Source organism: Anguilla anguilla, chromosome 15 (genome assembly GCF_013347855.1).
Source record: "Anguilla anguilla isolate fAngAng1 chromosome 15, fAngAng1.pri, whole genome shotgun sequence".
In the NCBI taxonomy this organism is placed as follows: Eukaryota; Metazoa; Chordata; class Actinopteri; order Anguilliformes; family Anguillidae; genus Anguilla; species Anguilla anguilla.
This window is the reverse complement of record NC_049215.1, coordinates 7,140,194-7,162,434: the sequence shown is the minus strand read 5'-3', so window position 1 is coordinate 7,162,434 and position 22,241 is coordinate 7,140,194. Positions and strand designations below refer to the sequence as shown.

Here is a 22,241-nt window from a genome sequence, read left to right as displayed (position 1 = left end):
ACAGATTCTCAGCTTTTATGAAAGGGTACTTATGAAAGGGTACTTATATTTTCATATATTATTCTGGTTTCACCATGTAGAAATTACAGCACTTTTATGCATAGGCCCCCATTTCAGGGAATCATCATTTTTGGGACAATAATGTTACGAAAAGGAAATTAGTCATGATTTGTCATTTATATCCTGTGCATGCACTGACTGCTTGAAGTCTGTGACCCATAGGGGCGACATAGCTCAGGAGGCAAGACCGATTGTCTGGCAGTCGGAGGGTTGCCGGTTCAAACCCCGCCCTGGGCATGTCGAAGTGTCCTTGAGCAAGACACCTAACCCCTAACTGCTCTGGCGAATGAGAGGCATCAATTGTAAAGTGCTTTGGATAAAAGCGCTATATAAATGCAGTCCATTTACCATTTACCATTTACCATACTGTAGATATCACCAGGTGCTGATTATCTTCTCTGATGATGCTCTGCCAGGCCTGTACTGCAGCCATCTTCAACTTCTGCTGTTTTGGGGGCTTTTGTTGTCTTGTGTTTTCTCTTCAGCATATGAAACACGTTCAATTGGATTTAGATTGGCTGACTGACTTGGCTTGTCAAGAATTTTCTCATTTTTGGCTTCAAAAAACTCCTTTGTTGCTTTAGCAGTATGTTTTGGATCATTGTTTTGTAATGAAGCATTTGCTTAAATTTGAGCAGATAATTCATTCTGCTGCTGCTATCAGCAGTTACATCATCAAAGAAGACAAGTACCTGTGGCAGTCATACATGCCAAAACCATAACACCCCCACCGTTTTTCACAGATGAGGAGGGTAGATCTTGGGCAGTTCCTTTTGGCCTCCACACTTTGCTCTGACACAAGTGAATCTTGTTCTCATCTGTCCAAAAGACCTTTTTCCAGACCTCTGCAGGCCCTTTTAAGTACTTCAGGGCAAACTGCACCCTGGCCAACCTGTTTTTGCAACCAACTAGTTTATCTATAGTGTACCCTCTGTAATTCTGTTCATGAAGTCTTCTGCAGACAGTAGTCACTGACACATCCACACCTGCCTCCCGAAGGGTGTTTCTGATTTGTCGGGCAGGTGCTTGGGGTTTTTTCTTCATTATGGTGAGAATTCTTCGGTCATGAACGGTAGAGGTCTGTCTTGACCTTGGGGGCCTTGGGGGCAACATATAGCTCAGGAGATAAGAGCGGTTGTCTGGCAATCGAAGGGTTGCCGGTTCGATCCCCGCACTGGGCATGTCGAAGTGTCCCTGAGCAAGACACCTAACCCCTGGTGGATGAGAGGCATCAATTGTAAAAGCGCTTTGGATAAAAGCACTATATAAATGCAGTCCATCTTGGTCTACCAGGCCCTTTGTGATTACAGAGCTCACCAGTGCACTCCTTCTTCTTAATGATGTTCCAAATAGTTGATTTAGGTGAGCCTAAGGTTTGTTCTGTGTCTGGCTGTTTTTCTTATATTTCTCAGCCTCATAATGGCTTCCTTGATTTTCATTGGCACAACTCTGATCCTCATGTTGACAAATGCCAATAACAGACTCCAAAGGCAATAAAAAGCCTAGAATCAAAACTAGATATTGAAAGCTCTCTTATACCTGCACTATGGAAGCAATTGAACACACCTGACTAATCATAAACACCTGTGAAGCTATTTGTCCCAAATATTATGGTGCCCTGAAGTGGGGGGGGGGGGGGGGTAAAAAGTAATGTAATTTCTACATGGTGAAGCCAAAATGTATAAAAATAGCCTTTAATAAGAAGCTGAGAACTGCAAATCTCTCGCTCACCTTTCTGTGTACAGTGGCAGACAAAATTGCCAGCTCAAAAACAATTAACTACTTAGTTTAAATTAAATTTAAATTTTACTTAAATTTAAATTTGGCTGTAATTAGGTCCGGTTCAGATTCAGATCATTTTGGAAATAAAAAAAAGAACCAAACAATTATGCTGATTGCTGCCCTTATTATAGTCTCGACATTTAGGAGGAAAATAAAGCTGCCATGTATTTGTTTAGCACAAATGCAGATGGAAAACAATGCCGGTGACTCTGAAATCCTCCGGTGAAGTCCCAGGTGACTTTTCACAGCTCTGTTTGTTTATCGAAAACAGTGTTTTCCCAAGTTTCTCCTTTTTCGTCCAATTTAGAATACCCAGATGCATTCGTGAGCCCGTCTCGTTGCTCTGCGTAACCCTTCAGCTCGGTGAGCGCTGACGAGCGCGCTCCGCGTTTCGAACGCGCTACCCTAACGCACTACCGAACGCCGCCACTTACCTTCCCGCCACAAGCCGCCGGCTGAGCTAATATCAGAACAGCCAGTGAGACCTGCTCGTCCCTCCGTAACCTGGCAACACTACAGCCAGCTATGGGCCACACCGTAGGGCCACCTCCGTAGTCACAGTCCTGATCTGATACCGGATATTGCGCACTGCGACCGGGTTTTAACGGGATGACCCATCCGGTAGTCCCATGCTATGCTACAGTCACCGCAGGGATGCAGCCATTGTTTGCTAAACTTGATTTTTCTTCCCTCCTGTTTTTCTTTTAATTTTTTTTTTTTTTAAATGTCCAACCATATGCACTGCTCTGCTCCAGAACACGTGATGTCATACCGCTGTATCAGTTTACGCCTCACTCCCCATTTTGAGCTCGCACAGACGTGAGGCGGGTGAATACTCTTTCATGTGCAGCTCGGGCAAGCCGACTGCGGGCACCCGATGCGCCAGCAGAGGGCGCTGGGGAGCGATGACACCGCTGACACTACGGGGCTGTGGGGCTGCCAGTCAGAGTTCACATTCGATACCACACTGTGAACCCCGTCCACACGCTTGAACAGTGTCTTAACAGGGCATACTGTAGCCCTTAATTGCAACGGCTGTTTTTTTTTTTTTATAAACCCCTTCTCCAATTAACCAAAAGAGCAAAGATCATGTTTTGTTAAGAATTTGATTTGAACTTCGGTTAAACAATGATCATACTTGGTCATGGTCATAGCAATTCTGACTTCATATGTTACCTGGCTAACTCCTCTACTTAAAAACAATTGCACGAGAATGTTGATTTATAGTAAAAAAAAAAATCTAAATTAATCACCGTTCCTTATTTGCCCTCCTCCCCCTCTCCAGGCAACCATGCTGCATTTTGCCTGTAGTAATATTTAATTTTGTTGGCTGAGTGGAAGTGAGATAAGGTTTTTGCTACCCAACAGTCAATAATTACACCAATTGCACTGCTGACGACAACAGTCATTAAATTTTACATATGAAACAGTTTCTTCGGTTTCTTTTCTTAGCCTGATTTTTTTCCCCACCGCAGGCCAAAAACTGTTAATATGAGTCAGAGCTTAAGCTCCAGGACACATGAGTGTCTTTCAGTTGCACAACTCTAGCACATGACACATTCAATGTTGCTATCTGCACGTATCAAAATGAAAGTGCAGTCTCCCATGGCAGAGATTGTCTTGACAAAATAAATGTAAATAAAAGGAATAACTTGGATGTATATTATCTGTACTGTACCAGTGGATGTCTACTGTGATCCTTAGTGACGGTGAACCATTTTCTCCAAATGTATTTGACTCCTCCAAGAGAGTTGGTGCCAAAAGTTTGTGCCCGACTTGATGGAAGCAATAATGGATAAGCTAGCCATACAGTACCCCAGCCTCACCCCCGGCTCTGTTGTGAGTGGGCCAGAAATGCTGATGCCTGCAGACTGAGCTGACTCCGGTCAGAGCACTGAAAGAAAGTTACTGAGAGACGGCCCGTGGCATAAACCGAACTCAGCCGAGCCTTTTCCGGCTGGGCAGCGAAACGCCTTTGTGTCTGCTCGGTTTCTCTGCGCAGACGGTGAGCGTAATATCACCCGATGAAAATGCAAATTGGCGTAATTGCCTCCGCAACTAGACCGTTTTTCAAAGGTCACTCCTCAAAATTTTTAAATATGAAATTGTCTCGTAGCCGGTGTGATGATGCATAAAAGGAATACAACTCTGCTGGTCCCATTCAGGAGCGGGCACTTTATTCGTAGGTGATTGGTTGAAGCGTTGATTCATTTGCATTTTGTCATTTTGGAAACATTGAACATGAAGAGCTGAAAACCACCAGTCACCTATGATGCGTGCACAATAAAATAAATAAATATACTGTGTTTGTGTGTGTGTGCATGTGTGTGCGTGCGTGTGTGTGAATCAGATTTTATATTAAACATTTTTTCTTAGTTTTATTTATTTTTTTATTATATAAATGATGCCTTTCTGTATGCCTTCAGGTCCCACCCTTGTCATAACAGGAACTGAGGATAAAAACCCGAAGGCAGTATTGATGCGTTTGCTAGTAAAAATCACGTTGCTGTACTGCCCCAGCGCTCCATGCCAGACTGCCCTCAGTCCTGGTTGTGCTGCCCGTGGGTGTGGAGCACACAAGTTGTCATGTATAGAGGGAAACAGGGGAAATGTAAATCTGTAACGTCTGCTCGACAGACTATCAGACGCAGGTCACACGCTGCCAGAAAGAGCAGAGGGCCGTGTGAAAAATTCAAAGGGACTTAATGCAGGAAGAAGTCCTTCCTAACCCTTAATGGCCGACATGGGGTGACCCACGTCAGAGTACACTCCACAGATCTATGCTTGGAATTAACTGACTGTCAGCCTGCTATTGTGCTTGCCTACAGAGAAGTGTGATCCCCTTGTAGGGATAATTCACCTTCAGGTTGAGTGTAAGTTTTGGAGTGATGAGTGTTTTTACGCGCAATGAGGGATAAACAGACGTTTCTGGCAACCAGCAACTATTCTGGCTTTAGAGTCTGGTTGTAGGGGCATTTGGGTTTTTTTTTTTTAAATGCACTTTAAGGCAGTCCCGAGCAGCTTGTACAGTAATGTTATGTTCCAGAGGCTGTGTGTACGAACTATTAATGTAATAATGTTTATTTTCAATTGTAAACACAATTGTCCATTATTATATCATGCCAATAATACTTTCCCGGAGCTCAGTGGTCTCAGGTTGCATGCACCACAGGAAATGGTTCCAACCAAAAATAAGATTAAATATATTTTTTTCAGAATAATTCAAAGTTAATGATTCTAGTCTATAATCTCTTTATCCATCCAGTGACCATTTTACTTGCACTGTGCAGTATGCCTTTAAAGATCTCAATTTAAGAATCCTGCGAGAGAAAAAGCTATCTCAGGGAAACAGTTAAGCTGCAAGACAAAAAGGTCACAAAGTATAGCAGCCTATTCAATAGCCGAGTTTATGGCAAAAAGTCTGTCGAGTGCAACATTTGCAAACCAATTTAGTAAACACATTAGAATACAATGACACTCGGCTTGGAACAGCCAAAAATAAGTTGGCAAAGAAGTGGAAAAATCTGTCAGCTAAAGTTAAAGCAATAATAACACCCACCCCTAAAATGGGGTTGTCCAGGGATTTAGGACCATATGGATTTTCTGTGGCATTGTTGTACTTTTAAGTGTATAAATAAACAACTATCAAGGGTGTAAAACATGGTTAGGAAATAGTCCAGTACATCTCATATTTATGAGGAATTTTCTCTTAATACTGTTATGTAAAACATGTCAGTAATTAACCATCCAAAATTGTGCAAAGATTTGCCTGACTAAACAGTTGTAATATGTAGACAAGAGTGATTTGGTAAGTCCTTGTTTCTATGTGGTTAATTAAGACAAATAAATGCACCGCAAAAACTGGCGTTCGGGAATTCCGCAGATTAGAAGGCAAAAGAGGGTTATTTTACTAACTTTTCTTTTGTCACTAATGTGGCATTCCGGAGCTAATTCCGTATAATCTCTCTGTGGAAAAAAAAACCCAGCTTTCAGCAATTGGGAAAGTGAGCGTATCCGAGTGCAACTTGTCCTATTAAGGCTTGACATCAGCACTTAATCATCCCAAAGCAATCGCATATTCCATTTCGTCTGCAGAGGTAAAAAAAAATCCATTTCCCATTTGGGCCGCGGCTTTAATAAATAGCGGGCGAGGCGCGCGGGTTCTCGCCCCGAGAATCCCCAGAAGCTGCCTTATCCATCCCTGGCAATCTGGCTAATGCCAGAACCGTGTTTGCACCTGTTAATATTTCACGCGAACATTGGCGAGATTGAAACGCAACATTAGCGGAACATTATTCACCCCCCCCCCGCTGACAGGGGGCAGCGGGCTTAAGTGGGGTTACGGAGTTATTTTAGAAGTGGATCGCGCCGCTGTGCGCTCTCTGAGCTCCGGGCATCGGAGGCAGCATAAAACCACAGTCTGCCTGGGAAAAGTAAACACGGCTTGTTACTCCTGCCTTTTTTTTTTTCTCCCTCCCTCCCCCTCCGGCAGAAGTGCTGGCGCGGTCGCTCTCCGCGGTTATCTTCTCAAACCTTTTGAACGATCTGAACTGTTGAAGCACTGGTGCCCTCCTGTCCACAATGATAACACCCTGTAACCGAGATACGCGGTCTGTTCGCAGTATCATGTGGATATAAATAGGATGGGAATCGGGAACCATGGAAGCAAGCGTGTAAACAGGAGTTCAGTTTGTTTTACAGAAATCCCCCCCGAATAAATCACAGATTTATTATTTATTTTTTATATATATGAAGTAATGCTTTTTGTAAGGAAACTAGATGGGATGCCTGCTTCTTTCTAAAATTCCTCACATGTCCCTTCAACAGGCAGCAAATACAATTTCCTTTAACTGTGCACGCTTCAGATTCTAAGAGCGGCTCAGATCATGCATTCGCGTTTTAGTATCGGGCTCTTTTATTACCCACAGTGCCGTTCACTGCTCCCGTTCACGTCGCACGCGTAAAGACAGGTGCTCACATGAATAAAACGCAGCGGCTGGGTAACCGGCGGGCTCTGGCGAAACTTCGGGACTCACCACGGAGAAGTCGTCGCTGGAGCAGTTCTGCCCGCTGAAGTTGCAGCTCTTCAGCATCTCGTCCAGCTGGTGCCCCGTCCGGTTGAAGATGTCCAGCATGTCGGGGGCGGGGTACTCCAAATCGGTGGGCTTGTGGCCGTCCTTGTTCTTGGGCGGCAGCCCCGTCAGGTTGGCCAGGTGGTAGATGTCGGCGTCGTTGAGCGCGCCGTGGCGGAAGCGGTTGATGTTGCAGATGGTCACGGCGGGGAAGACCATCTCGGCGCTCACCTCCTCGTTCAGCGCGGTGACGTGCGGGTGCTCCAGGTAGGACATGGCGCACTTGGCCGCCTGGTACAGGAAGAGCACCAGCGACGCCAGGAAGGCCAGAGCCCAGAGGCTCTGCCGGACGCCCAGCCGCCCCGAGACGAAGATGTGGTTGATCCCGTGCAGGGAGCAGGAGCTGGCGAAGCCGGCCAGGTGGCCGGCCGGGGGCGCGCAGCTCTCCCCGATCAGGCTCTCCCGGTCCCCGTCCGGCTTGCCTTTCTGCTTCTCATCCTCCTCGGCGAACTTGATTTTGCACACGAATTCGATCGGCATGTGGGCAGCCAGGTCTGCGTCGGGGCTCGCTCGCGATAACAACTGTGAAGCCCTGGCTCCGCGCTGCCCCCTCCGCTCCTGCCTCTCTCTCTCCAAACAGATCTCAACTCCAGAAAAGAAGAAAAAAAGAAAAGAAAAAGAGGCAGTGTCGCCGCAGCCGTCTCCTCCGCCGCCGCCTCCTCTCCCTCCTCCTCCTCCTCCTCCTCCTTCGTCGCTGCTACAGTACGGCGCTCTCCGCTTCCCGCCGCTCGCTCGCTCGCTCAGCTCGGCTCGCCGGCAAGCGCTTATCAGCGGCAAGGCAGCCGTCGGGGGGAGAGAGAGAGAGAGAGAGAGAGAGAGAGAGAGAGAGAGGGGGAAAAAAAGCACGGCCGGTCGCTCTCCACTTCAGACCCGCGGATGGAAGCGCGGCGTTTTGAGCGGAGCCCAAATAAGCCGGGGGCTGCTTAATAATTCATGAGCGAGCAACACGCCGATTATTTCCCCCCCTCCGTGGCGAAAGGGGGCTGCCACTTCCCCCTCTCATCCAAGCCTCCACCCGCCGAAAACTCCTGCCGTCTGATTCCACTTGTTTGAGCCGCTCCGCCGCGCTCCGACCGCATTAAGTCCGTGCCAAAAGGTTACTCTGCCGAAAATGTGGCCCCGGACGGTTATCCTGCGGGGGGTCGGGGGTGGGGGGGTGGGGGGGGGGGGCGAGGGGCGGCTGATGGGGGAGGAGGAGGGGAGGGAGGGGAGGGGAAGGGGAAGGGGAAGGGGGGGTGATTCTGGTTTTTTAGTGCTCCTTCCAAGGTCCCCTGTGAGTGACTAATTGGAACAATGATGGGGAGTGAGGGGGAGAGGAAATGAGCACCAGGCCTCCTCTTCATGATCAATCTTCCCTTTGCAACCGAAATAAAATGAAAGACTATTGATCCGGCAAAAGCATCTGTCAGAGATTAGGGCGGGCAGTACAACGGCCCTTTCTTATCGGGAATTAATGGTGGCATCGCGGGCCTCCCGAGTGAATTTAAATGAGCGCCCGCTTTCAGACGCGTAACCGGGATGACATTAGAGACGCTGAAATAAAGTATCGATTTCCCTGTTCTCGCCCTCCTTTACGGTGCACTCTCCTCGCCCGTTAATGGCCTCTCCCCCCGATTGCCAAACAAAATTATGTAAATAGGAAAACATAAAAGCGCTCCTTCTGATGCGCAATTTATTCCTCCTTTTGGATTAGTCATGCGGGGCACGCTATGGCAGACGTTGCCCCCCCCTCCCCCTTCCCCCCCCCACCCAGAGGAAAGGAGCATTTAAAGGTGAATTTAACAGCTTTAAATGTGTTGCGCCGTACCCTTTTGAGAGCCTCTGTCAGGGTGAACAAAACCTAATGGTGTTATTTGATTAAAAAAAAAAGAAAAAAGAGTAAAAAAAAAAAAAAAGAGAGAGACCGGGAGAGAGTGGTTAAGAGCGTTCGCCTCTACGCCCCCCCCCCCCCGCGGCGCGTGCTGCAGACGGGAACACGCCGTGTCCATCAGAGCACAAAGTAGAGCACATCCAGCGCGTCTCCTTATCGCGGGATTGCGGCTATTTTCCGCCGCAATGAACTTCCCGGGTGAGAATGAACTGCGTGACATTCGAACCCCCTCGCCGTGCGCGGAACGCGTTTGCGACGCGTTTCAGGGCGGGAGGGAAAACGGGAGAGGATCCCTCCGAGGGACGCGGCGGCGGCGGCGGCGGGCTCCGCGCTCTTCGTCGTCTTCAGCGTTCCCTCTCCGAAGTTGAGCCGGCGTCGTTGTGGCGGATCGAGCGCGAGACTTCATCCAGGCGTCGGCTCCGGAGTCAAACGCAAGCCCGGGGAGCGCCTTGTTCCCGGCAAATTTTGTCAGCTTGTTCCCGGCGGCCATTAAAGACGCACTCCGATCTTTCCCTTCCCGTGGCCTGACTCCCCAGGCCACCCCTAGTTCCCCAAGGCGGTCGTCTCTCAGTAATTAAAAATATGGTTATGTACTGTTTTATTCAGTCCCTCTGCACGAGGTTCCCCAGGTTTAAAAAGAGCCAGGGGCATGGTGTACAGGTGAATAAATAAGACGTATCAATTCCGGGCTTTTTTTTAAAACTTGGATAAATACGGTAGAAAAAAAAGAAAAAACACGCCATGAATTTAGTGGTCAAGTACAAACTGTGGTCAGACGCAGCCCAATGCTGTCCTGAGAAAAGAAAAAAAAGCCATCTCAGTAAATGCAAACAGAGAAAAATAATATTATCAAAAAACACAATAAAAACCTGTAGGCTATACATCACTTTTCAGATCTGCGCTTTGGATATTAGTGCGCATTGTTTGTTAGGATTGTGTATCCCCCTGCCTCTGGGTGTAATCTTTCTGCGGGTTACGTACTGCAGATCTCATACGAGCCGGCTAGATTACAGCAAATACGACTGCCTCTGGAGCCTAATAATCATTCACACTCACATTGAAAACGTGCAAAAGAAAAAAAACAATGTTGACCAGCGTTTCAAACAATCTGACATTTTGATTTAATGTGTTATTTTCCCTTCTTTTCTTAAAATGTGAGAGAGATGGGTATAACAGTGTAGCTGGATCTATAAGTGAATTGGTGTTACCATATACAGCTAATTGAGGTGTGGTAATTTCTGGAAATCCAAACCTGTACACAAACCAGCTCTCAAGGAACAGAATGTCCTAGAACACCCTGAGTTATCATACACATTGCAATTTCCAGTGCTAATTCATCTCCAACAGAGTACACACAAATCCAGTAGGGACCACATGTACTCTGTAACTGTCGATTTGACACTGAACTGTTTACTGTGTATGCACGTTTACCAGTGTACCATACATGAGGACAGTATGTTGAGGTTTTCTACACCTGTGTAAATGACTTTAGTAGAGATTTCCCAATTGCTTGACTGCTTTGTCCATGATCACAGAACCGTGTAGTTAAAATATGTCATGTTTTTATATGGTGTCGAGTCTGGGACAGTGACAGAGCGGACGCGTACGCTAAGAATCTCAACTAAGGCTGTTTGGGCGCAGTAGATAACCTCTCGCCGTGACGCAAAAAATACGCCGGTTGCATTTTGTTTGTTGGACTTTGAAGTAAATGCGTTGCGTCCTCGCGGAGTTGTGTAGCTTTGCGGAGAGCGTGGTCCGCAATGTGAAGTGCATTCCGAGCTGCCTGATGAATCATTTAAAAGAAGCCAAGGTCTTGTGAGCATCATGGCGGAGCCACAAAGCTGGTTATTCATTGTTGCCGGTCAGAAAGCATTTTCGCAATGCTACAGTATTAACAAGCACTTGAACTGCTCACAGAATCTGGTCATACCCTCAGCCACGGCCACAATACCAGCTACTTGGATACAGGAAGCGATTTCCTGAATAATGAAACTGCTGTGCAGACAAGCCTTTTAGGTACTTTAAGGACAACGGACTGAAAACAGCAGGTTTTTTCAGTTGACTAATCTTTCCGTGGCACTTATTTTGGTCATTTGATTATTTGGTCAAAGATCACATGGTACATAATACTTTATTTACTTGCCCTTTACTAGCAGTTATAACAACTCGCATTTTGATTGGATAGGCAGGGGAAAAAAAGATTGTTGTACGCAGTTTCTTAGGTGTCATAAGTTATAGGTTTAAATAATAAAAACTGGAACGTTGTTTTTGTGAACCAAAAAACCAGAACCAAAAAATGTTAAGTGTACGTTTCAGTAAAGAGATGACTCAAATTGTGGGGCGTGGACAGTCGTAGATATTTTTATCATAACTTGTGAAAAAAGTAAAACCGTGTAATGGTTGAGCTTCGAAATAAAATCCAACTCAAAGATTTTTTGGTTCCAATAATGGCAGTCACAATGGAAGCCTGTTGCAGCTGACACAGACCCTCAGAGCACCATGAGGAGGAGCAACACTGGGCACTAAGGCACCTCCACATTAGGGAGAACACCTCTGCCACATACTCTGTGGTAGGAAAGCAGACAATAATAATAATAATAATAGTAATAATAATAATAATAAAGGTAGGCACACTGATAGAAGTGGGTTTTGAGCCGGGTTCTGAAAGCTGAGACTGACTGAACCAGACGTAGGTGATCCGGGCAGACTGTCCCACAGGCAGAACAGAGCCAGTTTTTTGGGCGCTGCCAAGAGGCCACGGCTGTCGGGCCGCAGCGAGCACGGGGATTCGCAGGGGGACAGAAGGTCAGAGAGGCGGGGGGGCCCATCACCATGCCACGTTTGAGAAACCAGCAACAGTGACCATATCTCACCATATGTTCTTTGCTCGCACTCAACTGTGTATTTATTTAACGACTTATTATTTTCGAAATTGATGAATAGCCTGAAGAAATACTTGCACGACACCATAAAATAAATTTTGAATGGAGGAATAAAAATAAATCTGCTAGACAGCAGGGCAGACAGGCAGCTTTCTCTTTTAAATGTTCACTGAGTAGAAGATACACAGTTGGTCAGAAGGAAACTTCTCAGGCTGTCTAGCTCAGCGAAAGTAATCCTCTGCTAAGGCACACGTTCATTGAAATCACTTCGCCTCTGCTAAAGCCCCTAGCCACCAGAGTTATTGTAGGGCCGTTCAGTGCATGCGCACAGGTTAGCCCATTGCCTGGGGTTTCCTGCTGACCTACATTCAAAAACAAAGCTTACAGCAGAGATCAGGTCGACACTCATCCCATCCCGTTTGTGTGCATGCCATCATAAGGGCTTTGATTGCAAGTTATTATTTATGGGAAGAGTGGACTTGATTTCAAGTAGTACTCCGGTATTGAATTTCGGTTGAGGAGAGGAAAAGACTTTGATGTCAAGCTCTGTGCAATATTTTATTTTTATTAGCTTAAGGTCTAAAATGCCGACTTGCAAAGACGCAGTGAAGGAGGAATGATAGGTTTGAGTGCATTATCGTCCATTCTAATAAAATCAGATGTCACCAACAGCCCAAAGCAATTTGTGTAAAATTAGCTTGAAATCTTGGTTCCATTTGTAAGAATATCTGTTCAGCTTGTTTAGATAAGAATACAAATTTAGCTAAACTTCTTTAGATAAGAATAAAAGTTTAGCTAAAAGGTTAAAAGCTAAATGCACATCTTATAGTCATTAATGTGCGCAAATTGTGTTTTGTAAATTTGTTCAGATCTAAGTTTTTAGCCTGGTTTTTAGAATGAACTGCAATACAAACAACAGGTGGAAGCTTCTTGTCCATAATGAATAAGAAGTCCTATATTCATTCTAAAGCTGCTAGTTTTTTTATTCTAGTTTAGATTAGCATAGAATTGCCACATTCGGCCACAGTGTCACTCATTAGTGTCAGTCATGCTCAATTTGGTTGTGTGTTCGGTTACAGACTCTAGTCTCCTTTATAGAATGTGTAATCTTAGAATGAGGTTTCACAGTATTCTGAAATTGGAAGTAATTTGAAGACTCAGGCAAACTGTGTGCATAAGTGTGTGTGTGTGTGTGTGTGTGTGTGCGGGTGCGCGTGTGTGTGTGTGTGTGTGTCTGTGTACTTGCATTATTACTGGACCTATTGATTTCCACACTCCATGAAGCGTGGTTTATTGTGAACTATGATATGCCATCTTTCACGGTGTAGTTTGTTTTCAGTCAACCGGCGACCATCACAAATGAAAAGCTATAATTTGGACATGCGACAAGCTTTCACACCTGCTGATATGAACCATATCCCACAGTAATTGACCTCTTTAATCCAGCCATGCCCTCCAAATAGTCCTGATATGGGGGGGGGGGGCATAAATCTGCCCCTGCATAGTATCGCAAGCTGTCTTAGCTGAGCCTGGTGTCCTTCTGATTCACTGACCCGTTCCTTCCTTATTTATGCATTATTTCATCAAGGCACCATTGTTTTGGTGGTTTTTGACCCAGGCTGTATATTGAATTAGTGTTTTCCTTTGGAAGGTTAACGGCTATTGACCTACACAGTGACTGGGCCCTCTTTTATTTTTGGGGAGTTGATAGTACTGGCCTCAGTCTTTGTCATCATTTTGCTGAGAAACAGCGTTGTCATAAGGCCAAGACTGCAGACTCTGCACTCTCCATGACCTCTGGAACCTCATTACCAGCATATTTCAGTGCACTTCAGATCTGCTGATTAGGTGCATTTTGAAATAACCAAAATGAATGAATGAATAAATAAAGAATAGTAATAATAGTAGTAGTAATAATAATAATAATAATAATAATAATAATAATAATACGCATTAAAAAAACTTGGATGCATTTTCAAATGTGAACACTCAAATGATGACATTCCGTGAGGATTTCAGAGAAATCAATGAACCTTCAATCTTCTGTTCATCTGTGCTTGGAATTGCAATTCCACAGTCTGCTGAGCTAACTGCACATTTGTTTTTCCTCTTAGCAAATGCATGCATACATACAGAAAAAAAATGAATCTTTAGCAGTACAAACATAACCTGGTTAATATAAGCATTATTAAGCCCTCTGTAACTAAGCAACTCATAACCTTCTGTGTTCTTCTTATAATTTCAGCATAAATTAAGAGTATGTACTTCTTTAAAGGTCAGATAGTAAGCTCACCATTCATAGAAGTCAAATGTGTAAACATGCTTTTTATATACAGTATTTTTAAAAATAACAGAATGTACTTTGATGAGGTTTTAATCAAACTCCAGGTCTAGTATTTGTGCTTAGATGGGTTTTAATATGAATAATTATTTCAGTGTGATTGTGCATGCCATCATGTTCTTGAATGCTGCAACTGCGGGGTGCCATTTTCTGAACTTTCCATTAGACTGATCTCTGTCCATGTCTCATGTTATCTCAAAAGAAGTATTTTCAGCTCATTATGAATCAGATTTTCTACTCCTCTGAATTTTGTGCAGCTTTAAGGAATAGCAATTTACTATGGGGCATGCTGAGACTTAAATGCGCAATTACGTGTAACATCACAGATGCTAATGCTAGTCTCCACCCGGTTAGACAGCCTACTGAAGAACTCACGCATAACCATAAGCGGTAAAGGCTCCGCCCAAATGCCCATGGCTCCCCACACACTGCCTAGCTGCAGCTGAGCTCCATCCATGGTGGGAGGGGCCAAGACTTCAAGGTCTATGGGTGGTCGACCTTTGACCCCTGAGTCACAGAGATTTACAGCATACTCACACGAGCCCTTTAAATGCTCGGTTGTTGAATTTCCCCGATAATTTCAGACACGGGGCGCAGCCTTCTTCACGTGCAGCGCCCAATTACGCAAGCTTGGCCTTTGAGTTCTGATTGATTCATAACTTGAAAAAAAAAAAAAAATTAATTATACTTGTCCTCATTTGCATTTACATAATTAGTATAATAGAGGGTCATTAATATGCTACAATTTGCAATCAGGAGAGATGATGGAAAAACATCATCCCTCATTATGCTAATCAGTGTGCTGGGGTACCTTTAAGGAAAATGAGTGAAGTGGGGGTACAGGGATGCATCAGCGTTCCAACAGACACGAACCAAACTCACCGAGGGCTTTGCCTCCAAAACACAGGCGTCTGTAGGACAGTATTCCAGGTTACTATTCAGAGCATTTAGTTCTTTTAAGAAAGGCTTTTTATTTGTATGCGCAAATTGTCGTTGTACCAATCTGTTTGTCTTTGCTTACTGGCCTTCATTTGCTGCTGGTATGAATCTGTAGTCCCAGTGCTTTAGCCAACCAAGGACTCAAGGGCTCTGCTCCTCCATATCGTAAATCAATCATCTGACTTCATAACTCTGTGCGAACTCGCCCCCGTGTAACCTCAGGCCTCCTCCGCTAAATTCACCCATTTACATCAGCGTCCCCTAGTGGTCAGCTGTGCTACCTGCAACCGTAGGAAAAACTCACTGTCTGCCAGACCTGACTAAGAACAGCTAGCAGTTCAACATTAGCCCAAAATGAATAAAAAGTGCTCAGTGTAAAATGCACTCTATCAGAGGTGATCAGTTTGCACAGATCAGTTTGCTATGCAGCACTTCAAACAAAACTTTGTTCGTACAACCTGAAATCATCCCATTTGCATTGCACCAACTACCTCATCAGCTCATGCTACATATACTTTAGCTCTTTTTAAAGACTGTTATTAGGCACTCTTATGCTCCCAGGTAATGTTTCTGTAACGGTTGTTACACTTTTTAGTACCAGGTCCCAAATTTAGTACCTTTCAGGGACCCATCAATGACACATACTAGCGTAGCCTACTGGACTACAGACTCATTTTGGGACCTACCTCATATGCTTCCGCGACCCATTTTTGGTCCCGAACCATAGTTTAAGAAACAGTGTTGTAAATAGATGATTACTTTTAACCATTGTTTTGAAGATGATTGTATGAAGTATTGTTGCTTTTACAGATCATAACGATGAGGGTCTAGCATTTTGCAGTAGGGGTAATTGCTATGTGTTCTATTTGATAGAACAATACATTTCACAGTCAGTTTTAATACTATTTTAGCACTGCCATCCAGCTTGTTCAAAAGCAGTGCTAATAGTCATGGTACTTGTGCCTATGTTCTTTGTCCTGAAATATGGCTTTAATGTGCCTTGTTGGCCTTGAGAAGATTGTCTGGCAAATAAATAATATTATTTTTGTTTAGACAAGGCCAAACGTCAGCGAAATTGTCCATTCAATTACGCACATGCAATGATCGTAATGATATAATAAATACAGCTATATGCTATGCCTGACAGTTTGTCTGCTGATTGACAGTGCAGACTCTCCAACAGTGGAATGTAAATGGCAACGATAAATAAAATCTTTAATGAGGCAAATAAGTAATAAGTAATAAGTAAAACAGCCAACATATCTCAATAAAGAACAAATGACTATGAAAGACAGATATTGCTTCTCTGGCTTCTGTGAGTCAGTTTTCATTTTTCTCTTTGTTTATCTTGTTCATTCACTGAGGAATAAAAAATGACAAACATAAAAAGAAAAGAAAAGCTCTATCCTCTAGCCAGTTAGACGACGGCTACAGATCATGACAAGGACTGACAAATTCATTTTAGGCGCAATTTTGACAGTTCAGTTGCTTCTAAATTATAAATGTGCTCTTTAAAAAACATATTTTATAGTAGTAATGATAATAATAATAATAATAATAATGACAATAATAATAATTATTGAATAATTATGAAAATCTTCAAAGGGTTTCGGGAGAGAGTTGCATATATTCTCTGAATAACGTGGCATTTGGCTGCAATACCAAACAGAAAGGCTCGTATGTTTATGGGAAACATCTCCGTCCTCCTCAGGCAGCGTGATGATCAATCAAACGGTAACAGCAGCGTTTCGAGAGAAGAGAGGGACGCCGTCGGGAAAGGGAAATGTGAGGGGCCATACGACCGGTGGCAAATTCGAGTTACTCGGCAATGTTTCGTGAAAACAACAACCTGTGGATCGGATCTGCAGGTGGAAGCAAACTGAAGATCGGCGCCTATTTGGCCGAGGAGTAGGCTGTAATGGAACACGCGGGAGCACGCCGCCACCGCCAGCCCGTTCCCGTTTTGGCGTCTTGATGGAGACGGAGGAAACCTCATTCGGGGGGGGGGGGGGGGACTTGTTATTCCACCCGCACACTGTCAAAGCGGGACAGATGGGATACAGAGCGAGGCCTTGGAGGAACTGCTGACCCCTCCATCGGCAGCCCAAACAGTCATCCATCAGAGTCCACCCCCGCCTCCTCCTCTGACCGACCCTCACCTCCCCTCAGCTCCTCCTGACCCAGGGGGCATGTCCCCCCCAGCTCTAGCTGCCGGGTGAAATCTTCATTTATGCTTTTTTCTGAGAGAGATATCAACATACATGCTTAACTGCCAGCTTACAGAAAGGGAACCTCGGATAACAACCTAGCATCTATTCAGAGTAGATTCTCTTACCAGAAACAGGGAGAAAACAGTGCTGTTTGTAAAGCCAACATTATGGTTAGGGCTCCTGTTATGAAATTTTCTAACACCAGGAATCAATGAAATCATTGGACCTTGACTGTACTTCACAGGACCATATTCTTGATATGAAATAAAATGGAATATTCAGTTATCCAAAATATAATTTTTCAACACAACTAGTGTTAGGTTAATTATTTTAATTATTTTATATGATAGAATGAGTCATTTGTATTGCATATGCTCTTTGTAATCCCTATTCTGGATTGATAGGTTGCCTCATTTGTACCTTTTTTTTTTACAAGGTTATTTGAGATAACATCCCATTTTCACTGCAACAACTTGGCTTGGAGTTTCAGTGGGTACAAAAGCAGTACATGGTGTCTAAATCAGAGTGCATAACGAGTCTCTCTAATTCAGCCCACTTCTTGTGACTAATGCTTTCATTGCCTTCTGACAGAAGTGCTGATATGGGTTTTGGTTAAACACTAATTAAAAACCCAAAATTTCGATAAGGTAGAAATGACACACAAATCACATTTATTTAACCACAGAGGGAGAGAGAGGGAAAACCCATTTAATGGCGAATCACTTCGTTCGGGGGATGCGCGAGTGGCGATTAACGGCGAGGCTTCGTCCTTAGCTCAGCGCGGGGCACCGCGACTGTCTCTCGCCCGCGAATCGAGTGTGCGTTTTGTAAAAAAAAAAAAAGATTTAATATCTCAAATGATGAAGGAGCGCGAAGCTTCGGGACCCGGGCGCCCCCCAGGAAGGCTACGCCGCGATATATTAGAGCTTGAATAAATCATCAAATGTTGCTGCATCGTCTGTGCGCCGGGATCAATAACCCGACCCCGAGTCACGATTTCCGAGCGCTGGAATCGGAGACTTTCATTAGCGATGGGAGCGCGGGGGTAGCAGGTGGAAGCTAGCATAGCTGCGCTGGATTGAGGCGAGAGAGCGCATGAATGGATGTGTAAAGAGGTGATGGAATACTCACCACGTCCATGAAAGATGGCGACCGTGCCGCATGGGCGAACGCTATGCAGCACAACGAACTCTGAAGACCTCGGGGGTTTCGTTATGCTGCATGTCGTGTTGATTTGAACGTACAGTTATTTGTTCTGTAACAGGTGTTAGTCTGAGGCTATGTGAGGGTGACCCTGTCTTCTGTTTGAGAATGTGTTCGCGTATTTAATAAGCAGTGTGCTGCCAGACGCTACAAGAAAGGAAACAGACACTTGGCAGCACAAATAACATATGAAGGAAATAATATCTGTTTTGTGTGTGCTCCTAATCTGATTTCACAGTGCGCACAACCGTAGGCCTTTCTTGGTGTTTTTTTTTTAAATGTATTGAGTAGGACATTAATTTAACATTATCTCACATAGAACAATGAAGAGTTGGAAGGGGTAACCACTCACATATTCCTTTACACTGTCTGTGTCTGAAGAAGTAGAGTGGGTTTGGGTTTCAAAGGTTCTGTAAGATATTTTAGAACTGAAACTCAGCACAGCAGCATTTTAATAAACAAATGGTAATGGAACAAACAAAATGTCTTTTCCTTAATGACTTTGACTGCTGGTAAAAAAATATCCACCATGTTTAGAGCATTAAAAAATATATAATTTTGGTGTAATAAAATAACTGCGTGCCTGAACGACAATATGTTGGTATATGTATAGCTGACCATTGCAACAAACAACTTAATTTTTGATCTTTAATATGTTATGGTTTTATATATGTATTAACATATGTAATATCAATGACACGCAGTAAGAAACACAGAGATGTGAGTAATCTGTGGAGAACTTTCTGAGGAAGGCTCGTGTGACAGATTGCGCAATTAATGCCATCAGTGGAACACAATATGAGAGCTGACCTTTATTAGCCTCGTTTGATCTCCAGACCGGTCTGTTCAGCCCGGGGGACAATTATCTCCCAGGTACCCATTGCTGTGTTGGATGATAACACAAATGAGAAAGTTGTTTATTTATTTTTTTAAAAGAGACCGGACCGCGAACGGCCAGTTTCTGACATCTGCCACGTTCTTAAATTGAGCAGGTTGTGCATTGAGGTGATGTAGAGGTCAGGCGATGACCGCGATGGGAAATATGATTATGATAATGACCTCCAGACTGACTTTATACCTCATAGAGAGAGTTCCACCGGCAAAAATAATTCTAATAATTCAAATGTATAATGTTAGTGGAAGATATAGATATACTGATTGGGGGTGGGTGGGATGGGAAGGACTGGATTCAGTAAAAATAAACGTCTGTTTTAACACTTCACCTGTGAATGTCTTGTCTTATAAAGGTCAGGCAGATCCAGGTGTTAATTATTTGCTTCACTCACCATGTGACACTAGAAAGACGCTGGATTTTACTCCTTGTTTGTTCTGTAAAGTTGGTCAGATACTGTACTTAATTGTGTCACACTGAACATACTGTACCGTACTTCAACGGTCTGAGAATTATAATTACAGAAATTAGCCTATTCATAGAAATGTATTCCAAGATTATGTATTTTAGCTTATATATTTCATTTTCCATTATACTTGCACTGTTAAAAATGACTTCACTATTCAACGTCTTCCTTTGCACACCGCATCTTTCTTTTTGCACTTCTGAGTCGCACAAAATTTTTTCTGCTGTCTTACAGTGTTTGCCCAGCTGAATACACAAAACTTCCTAAACAGCACAGTTGCTATGGCTAAAATAATTTGAATATGTACGTCCACTCCACCCCGACTGCTCTGATTCTTTTGTGAGGGAGAACCCTCAAGATCTTCCTGTACCAAAAAGTGCCAGTTTGTGGCTTGTTGTTTATCCAGTTAATCTGGCCAATAGTAACAATTTGTCGCACAGCTTGAAATCTAAATAAAGTAGAGTCATCTCCTTTGAAGGAAGGCCAAGAATTAACAAGCCAGGGTCGTTTTTGACTTTGGCCTGGAAGATGCCACTTAACTCCTGAGAAATGATTCTCCAAAATCTTGAGATCACCTTTCATTGGCGAAAGTAGTGATAATACTGTAGGTCCCAATCTCTCTGTGACGTCTAATATGTAATGGTGAGACCTGGCAGTCCATCTTGTTTAAGATGTGAGGTTTTATGTGTAAATGGTATATAGTATCTTATGCTGTGTCTCTCTCAGTCTATTACAAGGTGGACCTAAGCACTGTGGTGGCCCCCTGCCAGTCGCCCTCAATGTATTCAGTGTCAAAATGTCTTTCCCACTTCTGTGTAATACTTGTGATATTACCTGGGCTGAGGGAGTTAAACCAGTGCATGGAAAGCACAAATTAAGCGGGTGATACCTTTACTTTTATAATGTAGAAACTCTTCTACACCACTGTACAGAGATCTGGGGGAGGGGGGAGGTAAACTCTTTGAGGTAATAAAATGGCAGAACTGAAGGAAAGGTGTTCCTTTGTCATGTAAAGTCGTGACTGGAGTTGTTGAAAGGTCAACAGTACGTTCTCTTGATATAAATCTCCAAACACTCGGGCCCCATTTTCATGTCATGCGTCCAAAATATTGGGACAGACACCTGGGAGGAAGTCCTGATTCCTTGTAAGAGGGGTCAGGAGCAAGGCGTAGCCTCCCCTTCCCAGATATCTACAGGTTTCCTGTCGTACCCTTATTGTATCATATACAATTGAATTATTTTAAAATTTTTCTTATCACACATAACCAAATAGAAGCAGGCAGAGAGGACCGTGCATCTTTACCAGGTTGGAATTCAACATGAGCATGTAACCACGCACATCGTGGCACGCTCCATCGTAAAAAAAAATAGATTTGGCAGGGCTAAGGCTCCCCTGTCTGAAGGTAATTGTAAGGCTTTTATTTTCTGTCTATGTCTCTTGCCGTGCCAAATAAATCTCGAGAATGCCCTCTCTAGATCAAGAGCAACTCTCTTGGAGATCCATAAGGGTAGCATTTGTACAGGCATGGTTTCGTCTTCTAGAAGGACTTTCAAGTTTCACAAGAGAAGATCTTGTAATTACTTAGTTTCTGGATTCCGATACAAATCGGTTGCTGGTGACCAGCTTTCTCGTTCTGGAATCCTGACAAAGGCATGCTCCCTAAATGGCTTTGGCCATCAGTCATCAGTTACTGCAAAACTCTGCAGTGAACACAGAAGCCCTCCAATTGCATTTAGTCTTCACCTTGGATGTAAAACAGGAGGTTAGCGTGCGAAATGTGACATCATTTAGTCATCTGCACAGTTCAATAGCACTAAAAACACCGATCTGACAAAAAGCAGTTTGCTTCGCTGAAATGCTTTGACTGGTCAGAAATCCAATTTTCTCCCAGCTTGGGTTTTTATACCCACTCACTCGTTTTTTTTCTTTTCTTGCCATTGTGCTAGTTTCTACTAAATCTATGACTTAGATCAGGTACAATGGGAAATATTGCATCTCTTCTGCTTGGGTTACCCTGCACCAATACACTAAGACAGAGGGCATTTTGGAATAGAATAGGTATTTTTACAGCTAGTTTAAAGTAAGTCACTGATGAAACAAAACGGTGGTTGTGGCGGGGGGGGGGGGGGGGGGGGGGGGGGGGGGGGGGGGTTTGTGAGGTCTTGTTCTGGGTGTGTGGATTGCTTTGGATTTCTCTGGCTGGGAATATGTTCTTTACATGTTCTTTTCTGCTGTTTGGCTGACTGAATGTTTACCACGAGTAAGAGCAGGCCCTCACTTGTTGACACCTTCCATCTGTCCCTCTGCATGCTTGTCCTTCTGTATAACATCTAAAGAAGTATTATGTTCCTGATGGACTAATTCATGTCGTGAGCATTTTGGATATGCTAACTGGAACATCCATGTGTGCAAGGGCGACATAGCTCAGGAGGAAAGACCGATTGTCTGGCAGTCGGAGGGTTG

General features: G+C 44.0%; 1 protein-coding gene and 1 long non-coding RNA gene across 2 annotated transcripts in view; one reads left to right on the top strand and one right to left on the bottom strand.

Annotated features, from left to right (window-relative positions):
• LOC118214468 (acid-sensing ion channel 4-A-like) overlaps positions 1-8,022 on the bottom strand; it is a 78,918-nt gene extending 70,896 nt beyond the window's left edge. The window contains exon 1 of the mRNA XM_035394445.1: positions 6,879-8,022. Within this exon, the coding sequence (XP_035250336.1) occupies positions 6,879-7,454 (576 nt within the window). The 5' untranslated portion in view covers positions 7,455-8,022. The remainder of the gene's footprint in view (positions 1-6,878) is intronic.
• The window catches only part of LOC118214472, a 265,667-nt gene that overhangs the window by 199,594 nt on the left and 43,832 nt on the right, over positions 1-22,241 (top strand). The gene's annotated exons all lie outside the window — the stretch shown is intronic.